This window comes from Lithobates pipiens, unplaced genomic scaffold (genome assembly GCF_037356315.1).
Source record: "Lithobates pipiens isolate NorthernLeopardFrog02 unplaced genomic scaffold, aLitPip1_a1.2 Scaffold_13, whole genome shotgun sequence".
Taxonomy (NCBI): Eukaryota; Metazoa; Chordata; class Amphibia; order Anura; family Ranidae; genus Lithobates; species Lithobates pipiens.
This window is the reverse complement of record NW_027507718.1, coordinates 99,157,554-99,181,911: the sequence shown is the minus strand read 5'-3', so window position 1 is coordinate 99,181,911 and position 24,358 is coordinate 99,157,554. Positions and strand designations below refer to the sequence as shown.

At 40.6% G+C, this 24,358-nt stretch overlaps 1 protein-coding gene across 5 annotated transcripts in view; it reads left to right on the top strand.

The window, feature by feature from the left end:
- SNX30 (sorting nexin family member 30) overlaps window positions 1-24,358 on the top strand; it is a 93,441-nt gene that overhangs the window by 31,947 nt on the left and 37,136 nt on the right. For 4 of the 5 annotated variants that reach the window (XM_077475324.1, XM_077475326.1, XM_077475328.1 and 1 more), the window contains one exon: window positions 22,244-22,432. In XM_077475324.1, coding sequence (XP_077331450.1) covers window positions 22,244-22,432 — 189 coding nt within the window. Of the gene's footprint in view, window positions 1-6,296; window positions 6,398-22,243; window positions 22,433-24,358 lie in introns of those variants that run through there. The other variant, XM_077475327.1, reaches the window with a different exon arrangement.

Here is a 24,358-nt window from a genome sequence, read left to right as displayed (position 1 = left end):
CCGATTGTTCATCAGTACCTGGTCTTTCCCAGTCTGGTCCAGTGTGGATTCTTGATTGACGGCACTGCCTTTTTTGTTTTTGAATCCTTTCCATTGTGATTTGATGTGTCTGGCTGGCCTGTTTCACACTGGCTTCAGCTTGTGTAAAAGCAGTGTGAACGGCAAACTTTGACAGCTTTTACTCACTTAAGAACCGGAAGAATTTACCCCCTTAATGACCAGGCCATTTTTTGCAGTAACTGACAATTGCGCGGTCATGCAACGTTGTACGCAAACAAAATGTATGTCCTTTTTTTTTTTTTTTCCCCCCCACAAATATTTTTTTTTTTGTTTACCATAGAGCTGCATGATTAATCGTTAAGAATCGTTATCGCGATGTATTATTTTTTTTTTCCCCCCGTTGTGATCTTGACAAAGTATTTCCCGATTCTTTCTATGCAGAGAATTCTCTCTGCTCTGCTAAAGCTGTCAAAAGAAAGGGGGGGGGGGGGGGCAGTCTGCCAAGAATCAAAACATCATTTAAAAAAAAAAAAAACGTGATTCTCATTTAGGCCAGAATCGTGCATCTCTAGTAGACCTGTTTTTTGTTTATAGCACAAAAAAAAAAAGACAATAAAAAAAAAAAAAAAAAAGTAAAACACTTTTTAACTTTTTTCTATAATATCCAAACAAAAAAAAAAAGTCTTCCTCAGCTTAGGCCAATATGTATTCTATATATTTTTGGTAAAAAAGAAAACTCAAAAAGCGTACATTGACTGACTGGTTTGCACAAAAGTTCTAGCGTCTATAAAATAGTTCATGGAATTTTTATTATAATTTATTTTTTATTTTTTGCTAGTAATGGCAGTGACCCACAATTTTTAGCGGGACTGCGACATTGTGGCTGACACTTTTTTCTGGGACCAGTGACCTTTATACAGTGATCAGAGCTAAAAATAGCCCCCGATTACTATATAAATGTCACTAGCAGGGAAGGGGGTTAACACTAGGGGGCGATCAAGGGGATAAGTGTTCTCTATGGAGATGTTTCTAACTGTGGGGGGGAGTGTACTGACTGGAAGTAGAGAGAGATCGCTGTTCCTGATCACTAGGAACATATGCCCTTTCTCTACTTCCCTGACAGAAGTAGACAGTGATGTCTGCCGGAAACGTGCATTTGCTCCCCAGAGAGCCAGAACGGGGATCTGTCAACATAGACAGATCCCCGTTCTGGCCCTCTGGGGAGTGAATGTGGGTTTCCGGTGGACATCAGGGCTACATGCTGTGTGCGTGCGCCCCCTAGAGCTCTTAAAGCACCCGATGTACACCTACGGAGATTCGTGCACCTGTGCCAACCTGCCACAGTATAATGACAGTGGCTGGTTGACAAGTGGTTAAAGTGCCATTCAGCTCCAGTTTGCAAATTTTGAACACCGAACCTAATGGAAGTGTTGATGCCACTTTAACCACTTGCCGACCAGGACATAGCCACAATGATGACTACAGCGCAGTCGGCTAGTTCTGATGGTGGGCATCCAGGGACGTCCTACCAGAATCGCGCTTCTCGCACGCACCCGGGAATGTCCGGTGTTTCCTCCGGACACAGCGCATCACAGATCAGGGTAATAACTCCGTCCAATAACTGAGCGATCACTTGTCAACAAATTTGCACATGTCCAGTTCAGCTCTCTCCTGGCACACTGTACACATCGATCGGTACAGCATATGAGGAGAGGGAGACCGCATCAGTACTAACCCGTGCCCCATCTATGCCACATCGGTGCTCATCCGTGCCTCACAAAAAGTGCAATAGGTAGTCAGGAAATTTGATTTGTAATTTTATGTCCCTGACGGTGCCCTCTGTATGCGGCCAGCTTGTGTAAAAGTCTCACATGTGGTATCGCCATATTCAGGTCAGGAGTAACAGAATGTATTTTAAGGTGAAATTTGTGGTATGCACATGCTGTGTCTTAGAAAGATCTTATAAATTGACAACTTTGTGTTTAAAAAAAAATAAAAAAAAAATAATGCAGTTTCATTTTCTTTTCACATTTTCCAAAAACTTGTGGGAAAAAAATTACATGTTCAAAAGACTCCTAATGCCTCATTGATTATATATTGGGGTGTTTGCTTTCGAAAATGTGGTCATTTTGTGTGTGTTTCCATTGTCCTGGTGCTCCAGGGCCTTCAAAGGTGTAATAAGTTGTCAGGAAATTCTGTGTCATTTATACTCCTAGAACGCCTGAGGCTGCTCCCTGCATGTTGGATCTCTGACACTTGAGTCAAACTTTTCATCATGTTTTACTTCCACTTTTAATAAATGTTACAGTTATTTGTGGAACTGGTGTGTCTTTTATATACAGCATCATTATATGCTATACCTCACTTGAGATATTTATCCCAGATCCAATTGCTTTTTTGGAATTTATTTTGCTGCTTGTTTTTATACTACTTCCTCCCAGGAGCACTCCCTAGCAGCTGCGATCCATGGGGCTGACATCCATTGCTTTTCATTATCATCTGTTGCTCTTCAGCAGATGACTGACTGGGTGGATTTGATTTAAATCGCAATTTAAATCACTAGTAAAAATGCTCGATATAAATCAACTCTATTTAAATCATCATTTTTAAAGAGCAACTCTTATCTCACAGCGGCGACTCCTCTGACCGTCTGTTGTCACACCGACAGTCCCGTTCACTTTAATGGGACGGCTGGTGATGTGGCAGTGACACAAGGTGAGGGATGTGGCTGCAGCAGGTGAGTGGATGCCCACTATCAGGTGCCACCATGATGGATCTGAAATGACAGGTGCTCTTTAAATGTAAGGACTTATTATTGCTGGTAGTTAGAATCTTTAATACTTGCAAACAATATGAATGTTTCCTATTTAGGATAATATAAGCTGTCAGGTTAGTAAAACAGCGATATCAGAACAGATTCAATCATACAGTTTGTAGTGTACATCAGGGCTCGACAAACCCCAGGCGCCAGGTCGCCAATGCGACCAGAAATCGCAACCTGGTGCCTAAGCTGCCACCAGCCCACTCACTATTGATGTCCCAGACATGCAGCAGCATTAACACTGACTGCCGTCCTCCTCCCTCCTCCACACTCAGCGGCGCCACGCTAAGTGCGTGAAACTGACAAGCAACGGAGAGAGGAGGATCTGTCAGATTTCAGCTTGATGTCGGGGTGGGCCGGACCCAGCAGCTATCAAACACCAGCCAATGGGATCTGGGCGGGCCGCTACGTGTATGTGGCCCGCCCCTTTTCTTAAGCAGCCCAATCGTTGGCTGGTGTTTGATAGCTGCTAAGTCCCGCCCACCCCGACATCAAGCTCCAATCTGACAGATCCGCCTCTGTTACTTGTTTCACACCCCGGCTGGGTCCCGCCCATTCCGACATTAAGCTCAGTTCTGAGAGCTCCTCTGTTATATTTCAGTAACAGAGTGCTCGTGTGAAACCTGCCAGTGCCACCGCCATTCAGTGCCACCACCAATCAGTGCCACCTGCTAGTGCCAACCAGTGCCACCACCAATCAATACCTCCTGCCAGTGCCACCTGCCACCGCCAACTAATGCCACCAACCAGTGCCACCTGCCACCGCCAACTAATGCCACCGCCAACCAGTGCCACTGCCAACAAGTGCCACCTGCCAGTGCCACCACCAATCAGTGCCACCTGCCAACACCAACCAGTGCCACCGCCAACCAGGGCCACCTGCCACTTCCAAACCAGTGCCACCTGCCAATTGGTGCCAATAGTGCCACCTGCCAGTGCCAATAGTGCCACCTGCCAGTGCCAATAGTGCCCACCTGCCAGTGCCAATAGTGCCCACCTGCCAGTGCCAAACCAGTGTCACCTGCCAATGCCATCTGGCAGTTCCATGTGCCTGCCAGTGGCAACCAGTGCCAGCCAGTTCCATCTGTTGCCAGCCTTACTCTTTCTGGTCAGCCCATAACCCTGATGTAACAGCATTTCAATGGAGTTATTGACTGGGTGCTCCATTGTGAGTTAGGGATAGGGGGTGAAAATGAGTGGCCTTACCCCAGGAGTTGACAATCCCTACCACTTTAAAAAAAAAAAAAAAAAAACTGGCTCCTAAATTCAAAGCAAATTTGTCAACCCCTGGTGTACATAGATTTGCAAAACAATGGGATAAAGGAATATTCCTGAACTTTGTTTTTTCTCATGGCTACTGTGAAATTGTGTGAATGCATTAATGCAATACATGTTATCTCAGCTTACAGGGCTTGGATTCATTGAATGAGTTTACAAAATATGTAAATATTGCAGAATATACAGCCTCATGCTGAATAAACGAAATTATGAATGTATCTTAAATAGAAAACTATCTTTTAGATTCTTACTCCAAAAGCATTTTATTTTAAAAAAATCTGCTAAAAATCCAGAAAATCGTTTTTTTTTTTTTTTTTTTTTTTTTTTTTTTATATAAAGGTAATCATTGATTTATATCCATCCTGGTGCCTGATTATCTTTTGTGGTTTCTCTAAACAAGCTGCTAGCAGGCTTTCGACAAGCTTCAAGAAGTTCTGAAGCCTGCTAGCAGCTTGTTTAATGTGGCAACCAACATTCCTATTAGGATCTGTGTTCAACATTTAATCACTGGACCTGAATGGTACTTTAACCTCTAGAGATCCGCGCTATAGCCGAATGACGGCTACAGCATGGACCTGCTTTGCCGGGACTACGTCTATTGACGTCGTCCCGTGCACGAGCGGCCTGCGCGCCCCCTGAGGGGCGTGCGCGGCGCACTCTGGGATCAGCGAGTCTGAGACTCGCCTGATCACGGATCGGAGCAAGGGGTCGATCCCGACCCCCTTACCACGTGATCAGCTGTCAGCCAATGACAGCTGATCATGTGACACAACAGAGCCGGTAATCGGCTATTTTTCCTCCTCGTGCTGACAGTGCGAGGAGAAAAAAAAAAGCTGATCACCGGCGCCCGTGATCGGGACATTAGTCCCGATCACGGCCAGCGTATCCGTGCCCACCTGCCCCCTGACAGTGCCACCTATGTAATAAAATAAGTGCCCCCCATCAGTGCCCACAGTGCCACTGATCAGTGCCCACAATCTGCCTCAACAACAGTGCTGCACCCCAGTGCCGCCTTATCTGTGCCCATCAGTGCGGCCTTATCTGTGCCCATCAGTGCCGCCTTATCTGTGCCCATCAGTACTGCCTTATCTGTGCCTATCAGTGCCCACCAGTGCCGCCTCATCAGCGCATTTCAATGAAGGAAAAAAATTACCTGTTTGCAAAATTTTATAACAAACTATGAAACATGATTTTTTTTTTTTTTTTTTTTGCATCTTTTTTTGTTTGTTTAGCAAAAAATAAAACTCCGAGCTGTAATTAAATACCACCAAAAGTAAGCTCTATTTGTGGGAAAAAAATGATCAAAAATTCATTTGGGTACAGCGTTGTATGACCGCGCAATTGTCATTCAAAGTGCATCAGCGCTGAAAGCTAAAAACTGGTCTGGGCAGGAGGGGGGTTTAAGTGCCCAGTAAGCAAGTGGTTAAAAGCTTCAACAACGCTTGCTGAAAGCTCTGCAAATGCTTTGTCAAAGTGTACTGTTCACAGAAACTGAAGCCTGTGTGAAACAGGCCGGAGTAGGAGTACGTGAGACAAAAATGAAGGAGGATTTGGTTTGTAAGGGAAGTTTTTTTGTTTACTTTATGGGGCTTGTGCATCACATAGTAACTGGATATGGGACTTGTTTCTACTGTCCTACAGAGCAGAAAGGGAGAGCATGGAATCACTGATTGAACACCCAATTCGATCCGATTCTGGTGCGGACTGAAAAATGGGTCCTGTGCAAGTTTGGTCCAGATGCGATGCAAACTCAGCCATACAAGCTGTATTGCTGAATTGGCATCGCACAGACATTGCATGTGATTTGCACAGCATTGCAAATTACATGCAATGTCTGACATTGCAGCAGTGGGAACCCAGCCTCCAAGCTGCTGCCAAACTACAAAACCACTCGCATGTTCACAACTGTTTTTCGATTAAACTGACATAAACCTTGATGGTTCAATATGCTGAAAAAGGTACGGGAAGACCTTTGATGTGTTCTGGAAAGGTTATAGATGGGCAAATCCTATCCTCATATTGATTAGTGGTTCTAAATTAATTACTAAACAGTAGGGAACAGACAGACACAAAATCTAAACTCAGCATCTTTCCAAAATAACTGTTCTGTTTATTTGGCACAATTGAATTTTTTTTTTTTGTACACATGATTCTTTGAGGAAGTTGAGCTGTCAGCTAGATAGGGGGAGGCCCGTAGATGTGGTGTATGTGGATTTTGCAAAGGCATTCAAATGATTCGATACAGTTCCCCATAGACGCTTAATCTACAAGCTGATGTCTGTTCGCATAAACCATAAGGTATGTACCTGGATAGAAAACTGGTTACAGGGGCATGTCCAGAGGGTGGTGATAAATAGTGTGTACTCAGACTGGTCTGGAGTGGTAAGTGGGGTACCCCAAGGCTCTGTCTTGGGTCCAATTCTGTTTAACAATTCATAAATGATATAGAAGATGAGATAAATGGTTTAACCTCAGTTTTTGCGGGCGACACAAAAATAAGCAGGGCAATAACTTCACATAAGGATGTAGAAATTTTACAGAAAGTCCTGAACAAAATAATGGAGTGCACAACTACATGGCAAATTAGGTTTAATGTTTAGAAATATAAGGTAATGCACTTGGGGGCTAAAAACATAAACACAAACTACTCACTAAGGGGAGAACCTCTGGGGGAATCAAGGATGGAGAAAGATCTAGGGGTCCCAGTAGAAGACAGACTGCGCAATCTCATGCAATGTCAAGCTGCAGCTACCAAAGACGGCACAATATTGGCATGCATAAAAAAGGGGATATACTCCAGGGATAAAACTATAATCCTGCCACTTTGTAGAACTCTGGTTAGGCCCCATCTGGAGTATTTCGTCCAGTTCTGATCACTAGTCCTTAGAAGGGATGTGCTGGAGAGAGTCCAAAGAAGGACAATGAAATAAATTTTGGGATTGTAAGAACTCCATTACGAGGAATGGCTACAAGCACTAAATTGTTAGCTTGAGAGGGGACATGATGGCAATCTACAAATATCTCAATGGTGATTCCAGCATAGGAAAAAAGAGGATACTGGGCCACACAATGAGATTGGAGGAGAAGTGGTTTAACCTTAAGCTGCACTTGGGGTTTTTAACTGTCAGGGTTATAAGAACGTGGAACTCTGTTCCACAACTGGTGTCAGCGGGAAGTATTGATATTTTTAAAAGACTCTTGGACATGCATCTGAAAGAACCCAACATAAAGGGATGTGGGAAATGACTATCGACGCTGACACACGTATACCCACACAGGTTGAATGGGATGGACTATTGTCTTTATTCAACCTTACCCACTATGTAAAAGCAGCAGGCTACAATTATTATATAGGTATCGCGTTAATTGTACTTTTATGGTAACAAGGGGCGTAGCATAGGCGGGCCAAATTCTAATCGGGACTCGAAAGAATGCAACATGTAATGAAAAACATTATTAGTGCCGTGTGCACAATGAAAGTGCAGTGTGCAATACATAGGCAAACCATACAAAAATAGAATACAATTTTATAAAAAATTTACAAATTTCCTTTACAGATGAAAACTGCATGTCAAACCAATCATGTCCAGAAATATGCTAAAGTCTAGTTTGAACCTGTCTTTCCTACATTCTGAGCACATCTATTGGTGAGAGAGACTGCCCTAAACACATTAAAGATCTATGAAAACACTGTGTGACTGGGCTATATGTTTACAAGCAGCCGCAGAGAGATCGCACAGCCCTTGCAGCACTGAGTAATCTTTTACTATTATGAATAAACAATCAGCTCTGTGTGATAAAGTTGCCAATTCCATGTACTGTATGTTTACTAACAGCCTGCAGTGCTTATTGTTCATTCATACTGCTAAAACACCGCTTAAAGAGGGGACTGGGGGCTCATTTCTGGCTGTAACTCCCCCCACAGCAATGCCCATAAATTGGGTTTGGGACTAGGGTGGAGCTATAGGCCAGTATTAACAAAAATAAAGAGCTGCTTTTAATCTGCTTTGGGACATCAATCAGAATAAGAACAAGTGCACTTGGAAGTAAAGTTGCTGTAGATCCAAGGGGGACATGCAAGGAAAATAAAAAACAGCATTTTAGCTTGCAAATGATTGGATGATAAAATCAGCAGAGCTTCCACTCATTTCAGATCTACCCCTTAAATTTAGAGCGACTGCCCTTCCAAGTGCACTTTCAAGTGTACTTGTAGTGCAAAGTGGATTTGCCTTTTCGTAAGTAACCCCCAATATCTTTTACTTTTTGCTATAATAAATAGCCCACATTTTTTATTGAGAGAAAAAAAAATTTTTTTCCCTCCGTTTAGGCTGATGTGTATTCTTCTACGTATTTTTGTAAAAAAAAATTGCATATATTGATTGGTTTGCACAAAAATTATAGCATCTACAAAATAGGGGATAGATTTATGGCATTTTTTTTTTTTTTTTTTTTACTAGTAATGATGGCGATCTGTGATTTTTTTTTTTTTTTTTTATCGGGACTGCGACATTATGGCGGACACATCGGCCATTTTTGACACGTTTTTGAAACCATTAAAAATTATACAGCGATCAGTGCTATAAAAATGCACTGATTACTGTGTAAATGTAACTGGCAGGGAAAGGGTTAACACTAGGGGGTATCAAGGGGTTAACTCTGGGGGGGGTGGGACTGTCTAGGAGGAGAGGGAGATCAGCGTTCATACATAGTATGAACACGGGATCTGTTTCCTCTCCCCTGAAAGAACCAGGATCTGTGTTTTACACACACAGATCCCAGTTCTCGCTCTGTCACAAGCGATCGCGGGAGCCTGGCGGTCGCATCAGCTACAGGCCCTGCGCAGTTAAACACTGCTGTGTAAAAGTTACCAGTGCTGTGATCGCGTGTGTGTTTTTGTTTTTTGTTTTTTTTTGGTTTTGTTTTTATGAATATGTCACGTATTAATTATTTATGCAAGAGTGCAACAGTGCCTGTTTTGTTTCCTGCAAGGGGCAGTGATGAATGGTTGCCTTTCCCTGCCGTGTCACTCTTTTGACAGCAGTCTCATATACTGGATTAAAAGCTACTGGGAACTAAACAATTTGTCACCCACATGAGAGCAGTGTAGCTAAAAATAAATGCGCCAATAAGTTCTTCAGCCCTCTGCTCTCCGTTAATTACACCATGATTGGCAGCAGAAATCTTGTGTGCGCAGTCAGGGAAAAAAAAAATCCATGTCTTTTCTAAAATGCTATGATGGATTTATAGAACCAGAGCAAATTTTATTTAGTTGAAACTGTTAGCCCTTGTATACACAGTCTGACATACCGACGGAAAATGTCCGATCGGACCGTGTTGTCGGATAATCCGACAGTGTGTGGGCTCCATCGGAATATCCGGCCAACAAAGTTTTAGAGCTGGGCTATAAAATTTTCCGACAACATGATCCAATCAGACTTTGTCCGATCGTTTGTAGAGAATTCTGATCGGGCAAAGTGCCACGCATGCTCAGATCAAATTCCTAGACCAAAGCTATTGGCTACTAGCTTGAACGTAGTCCCGTCCTAACTAAATTACGTCATTACGTTACAAACGATCGGATTTTCCAACAACTTTGTCCGACCGTGTGTATGCAACACCAGTTTTGGACAAAATCCGGATTGTTGTCGGAATGTCCGACCGTGTGTACAAGGGTTTATACACTAGACATGTGCATTTCGTTTCGTTCCGAATCGAAATTCGGAGGAATTTTCGTTATTCGGATGCATCCGAATAACAAAATTCGAATCAAATTCGAAAAATGACATTTTGCAACCCGACTTTGGGGCCATGTATCTCGGGGCCACTTATAGCTAATTTGGTATGCAAACACAGTAGAACTAGCACTACAACATATCCAAATTTGGGGTTTCTAGCATAAAGTGACCCCAAGTTATGGGGCCCCAATGTCGGGTCGCAAAATGTCATTCTCTGCTACAGAAAAGTGCTTGACATTTTGTGACCCGACTTTGGGGCCCCATAACTCGGGGTCACTTGGAGCTAGAAACCCCAAATTGTTCTACTGTGTTTGCATACCAAATTTGGGGCTCCTAGCTATAAGTGGCCCCGAGATATGTGGCCCCAAAGTCGAGTTGCAAAATGTCATTCTCTTCTGCAGAAAAGTAATATAAATAAAATAAGATGTGTGTGTTTTTTTGCACTGGTACACTGCAAGTATGAGAAGTTGATGTGACAGATGTATATAAGGAAGTAACCATCTTCTAAAATTTCTAATTCAAATAGAAAAGATTAGAAAAAAATATAATTTAATAGAATAAAATAGAATATACAACCATCTTTTGAAATTCAAATTTCAAATAGAATAAATTTGAATTTCGAATAGTATGAATTCAAAAATTTTAATTAATTTAATTTTAAATTTGGATAGAAAAGATTATAATAAAATAGAAAATGGACTAGAAAAATGATAGAACAGAATATAATATATTATATTTTATTCTGTTCTGTTCTATTGTTTGTTTTTCTAGTCTATTCTTTTATATTCTATTAAAAGCTTTTCTATTAAAATCGAAATCATTATATACTAAATGCGAATTTCGGAAGATGGTGGTTTATATATATATATATATATATATATATATATATATATATATATATATATATATATATATATATATATATATATATATATATATATATATATATATATATATATATATATATATATATATATATATATATATATATATATATATATATATATATATATATATATAAATTTGTTGTTGTTATTTATTTTAGAATGAATTTGAATAGAAAGGAAATAGAGAATAGACTAGAAAAACAATAGAATATAGATACTATCTATTTCATTTTTAATTTCTTTTGCAGATTAATATTTGTTTCCATAAGATCTCCTGCAGACTATTGGCATCTATTTACATGTTTGCAGATCTCCTGCAGACTATTAGTATCTATTTTGTTTTCTAACCAGATCTCCTGCAGACCATTGGCATCTATTTTTTTTTTAGCAGATCTGTAGACTATTAACAGCCATTTCACTTCTTTTCTTTTTGCAGATCTCCTGCAGACTGTTAGAATCAATTTCATTTTTTTGGGAGATTACTATTTATTTCCATCAGATTTCCTGCATTATAATAACATATATTTCATTGTTTGCAGATCTCCTGCAGACTATTAGCATCTATATATAAAGGAAATGGCTGTTCTAATGCAAAAAAAATATAAAAATGAAATGGATGCTAATAGTCTGCAAGAGATCTGCAAAAAATGAAATAGATGTTAATATACTGCAGGAGATCTGATGGAAATAAATGGTAATCTGCAAAAAAAAGAAAAATGAAATTGATTCTAACAGTCTGCAGGAGATCTGCAAAAAAATAAGTGAAATGGCTGTTAATAGTCTACATGAGATCTGCTTAAAAAGAAATAGATGCTAATAGTCTGCAGGAGATCTGCAAAAAAATGAAATAGATGCTAATAGTCTGCGGGAGATCTGGTGAAAAAATGAAATAGATACCAATAGTCTGCGGGAGATCTGCAAAAAATGAAATGGATGCTAATAGTCTGCAGGAGATCTTATTAAAACAAATGGTAATCTGCCAAAAAATTAAATGAAATAGATTGTATCTATATTCTATTCTGTTCTATTGTTCTAGTCTATTCTCTAATTCTATTCTAATCTTTTCAATTCGAATTCATTCTATACGAAATTCAAATGTCAGATATATATATCTCCATCTTCTGAAATTCGAATTTAGTATATAATGATTTTGATTTTAATAGAATATAAGAGAATAGACTAGAAAAACAATAGAACAGAATAAAATATAATATATTATATTCTGTTCTATCGTTTTCTAGTCTATTTTCTATTTTTTATCTTTTCTATCCAAATTTAAAATGAATTCATTTAAAAATTTGAATTCATACTATTCGAAATTCAAATTTTATTCTATTCGAATTTGAATTTCAGAAGATGGTTGTATATTCTTTCTATTTTATTCTATTAAATTTTTTTTTCTAATCTTTTCGATTTGAATTAGAAATTTTGGCAGATGGTTAGTTACTTATACTTGTATAGATCTGTCACATCAACTTTTCATACTTGCAGTGTACCAGTGAAAAAAAAACACACCTCTTATTTCATTTATATTTATGGTATCAATGAAGTTGTCAGCATGCCTGATTGAAGAAGTCACAGATGTCGATCGCAAGGCAAGAGCATATGCTGTATGTCATTGTCCGCTTGCCAAAAGTTGTGTATTGTATTTGTCCACTTGCCACGTCACCTGCCACAAGTTGTGTATTTGTCCACTTGCCACGTCACCTGCCACAAGTTGTGTATTGTCCACTTGCCACGTCACCTGCCACAAGTTGTGTATTGTCCACGTGCCACGACACCTGCCACGAGTGCCACGTGCCCGGCCACGAGTGCCACGTGACCAAGTTGTGGATTGTCCACTTGCCACGTCACCTGCCACCAAGCGACCCCAGATATGGGCAATATGAAGGTATTTTTCTGCAGCAGAGAATGACATTTTGCGACCCGAATTTGGGACCACATATTTTGGGGTCATTTATAGCTAGAAACACCAAATTTGGTGCAAACACAATAGAACTAGCACTAAAACATATCCAAATTTGGGGTTTTTAGCACCAAGTGACCCTGGGATACATGGCCCTAAAGTCGGGTCGCAAAATATTTTCGAATCATGTTGAAATCATTTCGATTTCGGTAGAAATATTTTCAAATTTGGTTGAAATATTTTTGAATGTGACCGATTTTTTTTTTTTTTTTTTTTTTTTTTTTTTTTTTTTTTTATTCGACAGAAAACTAAACGAAATACGAAAACGAATTTAATGAATTTAACGAATATAACTAAACAAAATTAATTAACGAATTAAAACGAAACACAACACTTAAGAGTTTTTCATACACCACAAAAATCGGTCAAATTAAATTGAGAGGTTTCCATTTTAGCTGAAATGCAAGATACCCTTTTACTAAGGGAGTTCTACTCAGTGGCGGAGTTTGAATGAACCATTTTACTCTGTTTAGAAGTAAGTCTGAACCTTTAGTACTCTGTATCTCCAGCCTTGGAAACCCGGACACATAGATTTTGCAGCATCTGCAATTTAATCAGTCTGGCTGCTTAGGGGTCAGGGATGACTGCTTCAGACTTTCTCAATACACTGCAAGCAAAAGTCATATGACTGCTATGTAATTTTACCGTTTTCTTAGTCCGAGATCAACTCAGTGCCACTAATCATAACTTATAAAAAAAACAGAATGAACCCTCTGTACAATGCGCTGCACACTTGCTAGTAAACTTTGCATAAAAAGGATTTTTGGTTCTAATACCTTGCAATACACGTTTAAGCTGGCCAGTTGCATCAAAGTAATCCCTCTGGCCAGTCACTACTCTGCTCTGCAAAATAATTGCTTAGAGCATGATTTAGCGGATACAGTGCCAATATGGAGCAAACACACAGTTGTAAGAGAGCTACAGGTTCAGGTCTGGCCACTGACCTGCACTATGCAATATAAATAAGATATACCAGAGCAACAGGTATATCATCTTTCTAATCATAACGCATTACTTTTTTTTTTTTTTTTGGGCAAGTTACCACAACACCATTATCCCGTAGTTTTTAAGATCAAAGATACATCTATGTTAGTGTCCCTTGTTCATTTTACATTGTATTTTTTAAAATGTAACTGCCTACTGCTGAACTGTCATTTTAACCACTTATGGATTGCCACACGCCGATATGCGTCCTAAGTTTGAAGAGGAATATCATTGTTATGGCACAGATTCGCCACAAGATCACTTTTATCGGCGGCGGAAGAGGGGAGGCCCCCCCACCGCCACATTCCGGTGCCCGATTGGGTCTTCACCCTTGCTGGGTATGGAGTGAGGGGAAGATGGCCCCACCTATCTCCATAACATTGCAGGGCAGAAGCGACGTCGAAACGTCACTTCCGCCCATAGCTCTTTATTATTTTTTATTTATTTTTTATGACAAATTTCTGCATTTTTGTGTAAATATGAGAGCTCAGGTCTTTTTGAACAGTCATGCTTTTTTCTATTACAAGGGATGTTTACATTCCTTGTAATAGGAATAAAGTGGCACGATTTTTTTTTTTTTTTTTAAGTGTAAAAATAAAAGGTAAAATAAAAATCCTTTAAACATGCCCCGTCCCACCGAGCACACGTACAGAAGCGAACGCATAAGTGAGTAGCACCCGCATATGAAATCTGTGTTCAAACCACATATGTGAGGTATCACAGAGATTGGTAGAGTGAGAGCAATAATTCTAGCCCTAGATCTCCTCTGTAACTCAAAACTTGCAACCTGTAGAATTTTTTTTTTTTATTATTATTTTTTTTAAAGGGTGTTAGAAAAAAATGTATGTTAGGGGGGTTCTAAGTAATAAAAACAATTTTTTTGGGGGGTTCTAAGTAAAAAAAAAAAATGTTTTAACTTGTAAACAACACATCTCAAAAAGAGGTTCAGTCCTTAAGTGGTTAAGTTAAACACATAGCCAAGTATTGTTCTACACAATTTTTTTTATTGTGCATTTAAAAAAATAAAAATGGCATATATTTTTCAAATTTTTTTTATCTACCAATAGAACTTAACCAAAAAGTGCATTCTATGCATCGAAAAAGATAAAATATACCATATCAAATCATTATTCAACCAAAAAATAAAATAAAAGCCCCATGCATGTGGTGTCCTCCTCAATATAGGAGTTTAATGCCAAGTTTGTGAAAGCAGGGGTCTGTCATCCGGTGTTAATTCCGAAAATCGTCCAGATTATTCTCCTGGAGCTCCCGCAGCAAAGGCATATGACATAATTTTTCACGATTAATAAAGCAACCAAGAAATCCTCCTCCTGTTCCTGGACTGGACTTGGGTCAAACCAATAACTTCAAGGCCAATAATAAATAACACGTTATCTCCTCTGATTCCACAACATGGCTGGTTGACGAACGGCCGTTCAGAACCTAAATGAAAAGCGCAAATCAACACTCACCAAATTTCTACTAACATGAAATTAGCTGAAGGAGCCCAAAGGGTGGCACATGACAATTGAACTTCCTCTTTATTGTCTCGTAGTATGTCTAGTATGTCAGGGCTTGACAAATTTGCTTGGAATCTAGGAGCCAGCTTAAAAAGTTAGGAGCCAGGTCGGTAACGGTAGCGATCCGGACCTGTCCCTGGCCTGAAATAGAGACGAGTGAGGGGAAGATAGTGCCACGTTTTAGTGTAAATATGAGATCTGAGGTCTCTCTGACCCCAGATCTCATATTTAAGAGGACCTGTCATGCTTTTTCTATTACAAGGGATTTTTACATTCCTTGTAATAAGAATAAAAGTGACACTATTTATTTTTTTTTATTTATTTATTTATTTATTTATTTATTTATTTTTTTAAAGAACAGTGAAAAAAATAAAAATAAAGTTAAAATAAGAAAAAAAAGAAAAACATTTTTTGTCCCGCCCGCATATGAAAGCGGTGTTCAAACCACACATAGGAGGTATCGCCGTGATCGGTAGAGCGAGAGCAATAATTCTAGTCCTAGACCTCCTCTCTAATTCAAAACATGCAACCTGTAGAATTTTTTTAAATGTCGCCTATGGAGATTTTAAAGGATAAAAGTTTGTCGCCATTCCATGAGCGGGTGCAATTTTGAAGCGTGACATGTTGGGTATCAATTTACTCGGCGTAACATTATCTTTCACAATCTAAAAAAAATTGGGCTAACTTTACTGTTGTCTTATTTTTTTTAATTAAATCAATTATTTTTCCCCAAAAAATGCGCTTGTAAGTCCGCTGCGCAAATACGATGCGACAGACAGTATTGCAACAACCACCATTTTATTCTCTAGAGTGGTAGAATAAAAAATATATACAATATTTAGGGGGTTCTAAATAAAGGGAAGGAGATAGGCAGGTAATAAAAAAACAGGCAGAGGAAGCTCCATTAGCATTGCTGGTGGTCATACCAACGGCCACCACAAGAGGGCGCCAGATTCCAGAAGGAATCATAGGACCGCAGAAGGCCTCAAAGCCGCGGCCTCAATTACCTGCCGGCGGAACGGCCCAACGCGATCACGTCCAGGGGGGGGGGGGGGGGGGGCTTGGAGACAGGATACCCCTAGCTGTGCTGCCCCAGGTGCCAGGTCACTAATCTAGTTGCAAATGCGACCTGGCGCCCGGGTTTTGTCGAGCCCTGTATAACGTCACTACGTTCATGTTTGGCTGACAATTGTGTGCCGTTTGTATGCAAGACAAGTTTCTGTCCAATGCCCTTCGGACAAAAGCCAGAGGCTTTGTCTGCGAAAAATCTGATAGTGTGTTCCAGGCTTTACTAGTAGCACAAGCTTTTGAAATAATTTGGTTCAATGATATGAATGTTGAGAACCTGGTCAAGCAGTCTTGTGACAATGTGTAAAGTTCAGAGGAAGTGTGGTATTTTTCTTTCCTCGTTTTATTTTGTTGCTAAGTAGAAACCGTTTGTCCTTCATATTTTCCATAAAATTAACCTGTCAGCTATTTTAAACTTTCAAAATCCTACCTAAGGCCTCATGTACACATACGATTAGTGACAGTTGCAGCAAGAATCCACCTTCTTCCTGGAGCTGGATTTACAGGTAGATGTGGATAGTTGAAGCTGTTCAGCATTTACATAGCATAAAATTGTCCCCAGCTGTCCATGTGTATGTGATTGCACATGTAGCAGTTACAGATGGATGATCACTCCTGAATGCAGTTTGTGACTAATGCCTGATACACACGATGAGATTATCGGACGAATGATCGTGGGTTTTTTTTTTGTTTTTTTTTTCATTCTAATCTCAGATCAAACCTGAAGAGCTTACTAAAGGCACAAAAATTATTGTACGACAAAATAAATATTCAGAAGTGATGTTATGTTGTGTAGTGCATTTGTATTGTGTTTCCAAATGACAACTTTAGTGATTAAACAAAATCGTACGATCTGGTATCGTACGAAAAAAAAAAACATTTTCATGCATGTCCGATCAAATAATATCGGATGAACTGTCCTGATAAGCTCTGTACTAACGATCCGATTATCATACGATCGCCCTGAAATATTTTCTGATGGTGTGTACAGGGCTTAGGGGTGATAGCCTAAACATTAGGGACAGACTGATATTCAGCAAAAGGTACAGGGATTGTAATGATGAGGATTGGGGTAAAGTCATTTTCTCTGATGAATCCCCTTTCCGATTGGGGCATCTGGAAAAAACGTTGTCAGAAGAAAAGGTCAGCGCTACCTTCAGTCTTGTGTCATGCCAACAGTAAAGCATCCTGAGACTATTCATGTGTGGGATTGCTTCTCAGCCAGGGGAGTGGGCTCACTCACAAGTTTGCTTAAAGCGGAGTTCCATCCAAAAGTGGAACTTCCATTTTAAGCACTCCTCCCCCCCATGACATGCCACATTTGGCATGCCATTTTTCATAGGACTTCCTCTCCCACTTCTTGCTTTCTATCTTCAGCCGCTTAGGTGACTCCTCCTCTCGCCTTAGGTGGCCCCTCCCTGCAAGCAATCTTCTGGGACACAACTCCGGTCCCAGAAGATCGGCTGGCTAATAGGAGAGCACAGCGTGCGCCCGACCACAAAGCCGTAAGCTGTTACGGCCAGGTGCCCACGGTTACCATGATGGCGCCGAGGAGGGGCAGAGGATCTAGCCTCTGGGTGGCCACATCGCTGGACCATGTGGCAGGCAAGTGTCGGTTTATTAAAAGTCAGCAGCTATGCTTTTTGTAGCTACTGACTTTTAATAAACTAAAATGGGTGAAACTTCGCTTTAAGAACAAAGCCATGAATAAAGAATGCTACAAATACATCCTCCAAGAACAACTTCTCCCCAACCATCCAAGAACAGTTTTGTGATGAACAATGCCTTTTCCAGCAAAATGGAGCATCTTGCCATAAAGAAAAAGTGATCAATAAGTGGCTTGGGGAACAAAGCATCGACATTTTGGATCCATGGCAAGGAAACTCCCCAGACCTTATTCCAATTGAGATTTTGTGGTCAATCCTCAAGAGGCGGGTGAACAAAAAAAACAAAATTTTGACAAACTCCAAGTATTGCCAGGGCAAATTGCAGAGGCCATAAAAAAGAAGGGTCGACACTGCAAATATTGACTATTTGCATAAACTTAATGTAGTTGTCAATAAAAGCCTTTTGACACTTCTCAAATGCTTGTAATTATACTTCAGTATACCATAGTAACATCTGACTAAAATATCTAAAAACACTGAAGCAACAGACTTTGTGAAAATTAATATTTGTGTCGTTCTCAAAACTTTTGACCACCGCTGTACACATCCATCTTGATTCCAAAGAATTCGCAAAAGTGCCAGCTATCACACCACAACCTACCCCCCCCCCCCCAAAAGCTGATAGGAATAATTTCCTCCTACATCACTGCCACTAGAAAAATAATACTTTCATGGACATTTAATAAGCATTCTTGATGCTTTTTTTTTTTTTTTGTAATGCTTCAGAAACGAAACAAAAATGCGTCAAAAACCTGTCATGAATGCACAGTAATGAGCCTTGCTTCTTTCTTCGTAAATCATCACACATGTCAAGAGTGTTAAATGAAGCCTGTACTGAAAGACATTTTAGGAGGCTGCCATTGCTGATCTCATTCTATGAGATACAGCATTGCTTTATTACAGAAGATATTACCAAAACCCCAAAATCAAGGAGCTCAATCTCCCCTATATGTAAATGGGCAGAGTTCTGTAAATTATTGCTTTTGCCCGTTTTGACCATCTATGCATCAAGAACCACTGGTATGTAGCATAGATATAACCATCATTTTACAAAGCCTACAGCTGTTTTCAAGTGTCTTTGCCCTCCTCAGTACACGATGTCTTTGCCCTCCTCAGTACACGATGTCTTTGCCCTCCTCAGTACACGATGTCTTTGCCCTCCTCAGTACACGATGGCTTTGCCCTCCTCAGTACACGATGGCTTTGCCCTCCTCAGTACACGATGGCTTTGCCCTCCTCAGTACACGATGGCTTTGCCCTCCTCAGTACACGATGGCTTTGCCCTCCTCAGTACACGATGGCTTTGCCCTCCTCAGTACACGATGGCTTTGCCCTCCTCAGTACACGATGGCTTTGCCCTCCTCAGTACACGATGGCTTTGCCCTCCTCAGTACACGATGTCTTTACTGGCTCTATTGTATTGGGGTTTTGTGCTGGAAGTGAGGATTCTGTTAGAAGAAGGTAATGCTGTATCTCACAGTACTTCAGAGGTGGGTTTTTTGGTTCCTTTTGTACTACCTCAATGCAACCCTAATGGTTATACTGTTTCCCTGGCCTTATTCTAAAAGTAGATACCAGACTGTCTCTGGCTTGAATAGTTTGTCTCTGACCCATAACAAGTAATTCAGGTACGAAAGTCTGTAAACTCCTGATCTGTGTTCTGGTCCCAGGTCCGGTCTGGTATCCAGGCCTAGGCAAATGATGTAGTACATCCCAGGAGTTTTCGTGGGGGAGGCTTTCCCAGCTAAGCACACCCTCCTGCCTGCATGCCTGAGCTAAGGGCACATGGATTCCAGGAAGTAAATGCTTAATGAATCGTCTGCCCTTACTCAAGATGACCACGGCCAGAAATGCTAGAAGGGTGCTTTTCAAAGTGATCTCTCAGAAAAATAAAGCATGGATACATGAATGGATGGGGTAGTTTGTTTTGAATATTAAAAATGAATTAAATCGCTTTTTTGGTGCTTAGATGTGCAGCAATGTAGTTCCACTTTAGGTCTCTCATTGAAAAGGAGAATGACATTTGGTGGAGCTTACCCTTGCCGAATGGGAAGTTGTGCCCCTAATGATACAGTGAAAATAAATCAAACGGGCAAATATTATTTTTGTTAAATACCGACTTTTTCAAGTTTGAAATGACTGACAAGTCTAAAGTTGATTTTTTGATTTAAATTCAGTGGAGTTTGCTTGTGTTATAGCTACTACCGTAGTCATTTCATTGTACAGTAAAGCTTGTCACATAAAGGATGGAGGCTTAATATTGTTTCAATAAATTAACGTATCACCACAGAGTAGTACTGTGGATACTGCTAAAATATTCAGTGCCACGTCCTACAATTTAGTGCATATGTTTAGAAGAACAGAGCTTGGACTTTATAAGCACGACCATATAAATATATTGATATAAAAGAATCATTTATTAAACGTAGAGACAATCCTTAAAATCAACACTAGATCAAGTCCATATAGCACAGTTTGACAATGGAGCAAAGACTATAAAAATACCATAAACATCTTAGAGGTGGAGAAACACTCCTACCAAAATCGGATACATGAATTGAAGCTGGTGTACAAATCCTGGAGCTCTACATGTTACGTGCCTTGCGCTTCTTCAGGAGCATCAAATAAGACTTAAAGTATTGAGCGATTATACGCCCATACACAGTAGTGAAAATGGCACACTGTGTTGGCGATTATGTATAGAACAGTCAAAATAGGTAATCTTGATACCAGCCAAGGTGTGTCAATACATAATAGAGGTTAAAGTAATGAAGCCAGCACCTAAACACTAATAGGTATTGGAGAGCTTGATATTATTGGATATTGAAGGCTGTCCACAAGGTTTAGGAGTGTGTCTATGGCAGTGATGGCGAACCTTGGCACCCCAGATGTTTTGGAACTACATTTCCCATGATGCTCATGCACCCTGAAGTGTAGTTGAGCATCATGGGAAATGTAGTTCCAAAACATCTGGGGTGCCAAGGTTCACCATCACTGGTCTATGGGAATGTTTGACCATTCTTCCAGAACTACATCTGTGAGGGCAGGCACTGATGTGTGGACGAGAAGGCCTTGCTCGCAGGCTCCACTCTAATGCATCCCAAAGGTGTTCTATCGGGTTGAGGTCAGGACTCTGCATTCAAGTTCTTGCACCCCAAACTTGCTCATCCATGTCTTTATGGACCTTGCTTTTGTGCACTCATGTTGGAAAACGAAGGGGCCTTCCCCACACTGTTCCCACAAAGTTGGGAACATGAAAATGTCCAAATAGTCTTGGTATGCTGATGCCTTAAAATCCCCACCAAATGATTTGGACCATTGCACAAAGCAAGGTCCATAAAGACCTGGATGAGCGAGCTTGGTGTGGAGGAGCCCGACTGGCTTGCTCTGACCTCAACCTGATAAAACATCTGTAGAATTAATTAGAGTGGAGACTGCGAGCCAGGCCTTCTCATCCAACATCAGTGCCTGACCTCACAAATGCGCTTCTGGAAGAATGGTCAAACATTCCCATAGACACACTGCTAAACCTTGTGGACAGCCTTCCTAGAAGAGTTGAAGCTGTTATAGCTGCAAAGGGTGGGCAAACGCAATATTGAACCCTACAGACTGAGACTGGAATGCCATTAAATTTATGTGCGTGTAAAGGCAGTATGTCCCAATACTTCTGTACTTTTGACAATATTGCGTGTGCGAGATTATTTCTTAAAAAAAAAAAATATATATATATATAATATATTATAGTGTGTGTGTGTATGTGTATGTGTGTGTATATATATATATATATATATATATATATATATATATATATATATATATATATATATATATATATATATATATATATATATATATATATATATATATATATATATATATATATATTATAATATAATTTTCTTTTTTTCCATAGCAATAATATGTTATTGTAACGCTCAGTCTATCTAGAACTATACCAAACCATATTTTTTCTGCCTTTGTGTACACAGTGTATGTGTTTTATAAAGTACATATGCTGTTCCAGTCCTAGTAGCAGTCAAGCCAAAAAGCAAGCCCCTTGTTTGTGGGTATTTTTGCTGACCTATGCATTGTCCTAGCTTGTTATTTCCTTTAACAAACTGAAGGTAGCTAGATACATAGAGGGAGTGTGTTATACTCTATTGTAAACCTTGACAGTCCACGGGTAGAAAATCCAAAGATTTGTGCATTTTAGAATTTGTAAGGTACCAGTGAATAATGCTTCTTAATGTGCTGTGCTTTTATTGTGCATTTATTTCATCGTCCTTTTTTTTATTTTATTTTTTTGCCTTGTCATAGGACCTCAGTTTACCCAATGGTACCCCAGCAGATACTTCAAGTCCAGCATCTTCATCCTCACTTCTTAACAGGCTACAGCTAGATGACGACATGGATGGAGAGACGAGGGACCTTTTTGTTACTGTTGATGACCCAAAGAAGCATGTGTGCACTATGGAAACTTATATAACCTATCGTATTATGACCAAGGTAAGCCAAGTAAAAACGGAATGAGTATTATTATTCAAAGTAAGAGCGATTGAAATCACTCCAAAGACATGCTGGTAGGTTACCGTATATACTCGAGTATAGGCCGACCCGAATATAAGCCGAGGCCCCCAATTTACCCCCAAAAAAACTGGCAAACTTATTGACTCGTGTATAAGCCGAGGGTGAGACATGCCTGTCCATCCCTGTGTGTGTGTCCGTCCATCCCTGTGTGTCCGTCCATCCCTGTGTGTCCGTCCATCCCTGTGTGTCCGTCCATCCATCCCTGTGTGTGTGTGTGTCCATCCATCCATCCATCCCTGTGTGTGTGTGTCTCCATCCATCCATCCATCCATCCATCCATCCCTGTGTGTGTGTGTCTCCATCCATCCATCCCTGTGTGTGTGTGTCTCCATCCATCCATCCATCCCTGTGTGTGTGTGTATCCATCCCTGTGTGTGTGTGTGTGTGTGTGTGTGTGTGTGTCCAGCCTACCTGTGTCCCGAGCCTTTGTCCCGAGCCTCCGTCCCGTGCCTTGCCTCCTTGCCTCCGTCCCGTGCCGTGCCTTGCCGCCGTGCCTTGCCTCCGTCCCGTCCCGTGCCGTGCCTTGCCTTGCCTCCGTCCCGTGCCCTCTTCGTCGGCGGCCATTGTAAAATTCAAAAGCTGCGCCGCCGCCTTCGCCTGTGATAGGCGGAACACTGAATTTCCCAGCAGCCTGTGTTCCGCCTATCACGGACATTGTATCATCCTCGTCCGTAGTACGAGGATGATACGATGTCCGTGATAGGCGGAACACAGGCTGCTGGGAAATTCAGTGTTCCGCCTATCACAGGCGAAGGCGGAGCCGGAGGCGCGGCTTTTGAATTATAGAATGGCCGCTGTCTGTCTGCTCGACACGCTGATCGAGCGGGCAGACAGCGATGACTCGAGTATAAGCCGAGGGGGGCACTTTCAGCCTCAAAAAAGAGGCTGAAAATCTCGGCTTATACTCGAGTATATACGGTAATTGGCTTTTGTCTAAATTGGCCCTAGTATGGGTATATATGAATGTGAGTTTGGGTCATTTAGATTGTAAGCTCCTTGAGGATAGGGACCGATATGAATGTACAGTGCCTTGCGAAAGTATTCGGCCCCCTTGAACTTTTCAACCTTTTGCCACATTTCAGGCTTCAAACATAAAGATATAAAATTTTTATTTTTTGTGAAGAATCACCAACAAGTGGGACACAATTGTGAAGTGGAACGAAATCTATTGGATATTTTAAACTTTTTTAGCAAATAAAAAACTGAAAAATGGTGCGTGCAAAATTATTCGGCCCCTTTACTTTCAGTGCAGCAAACTCACTCCAGAAGTTCAGCGAGGATCTCTGAATGATCCAATGTTGTCCTAAATGACTGATGGTGATAAATAGAATCCACCTGTGTGTAATCAAGTCTCTGTATAAATGCACCTGCTCTGTGATAGTCTCAGGGTTCTGTTGAAAGCGCAGAGAGCATCATGAAGACCAAGGAACACACCAGGCAGGTCCGTAAGACTGTTGTGGAGAAGTTTAAAGCCGGATTTGGATACAAAAAGATTTCCCAAGCTTTAAACATCCCAAGGAGCACTGTGCAAGCGATCATTTTGAAAATGAAGGAGTATCAGACCACTGCAAATCTACCAAGACCTGGCCGTCCCTCTAAACTTTCAGCTCAGACAAGGAGAAGACTGATCAGAGATGCAGCCAAGAGGCCCATGATCACTCTGGATGAACTGCAGAGAACTACAGCTGAGGTGGGAGAGTCTGTCCATAGGACAACAATCAGTCGTACACTGCACAAATCTGGCCTTTATGGAAGAGGGGAAAGAAGAAAGCCATTTCTCAAAGATATCCATAAAAAGTCTTGTCTAAAGTTTGCCACAAGCCACCTGGGAGACACACCAAACAT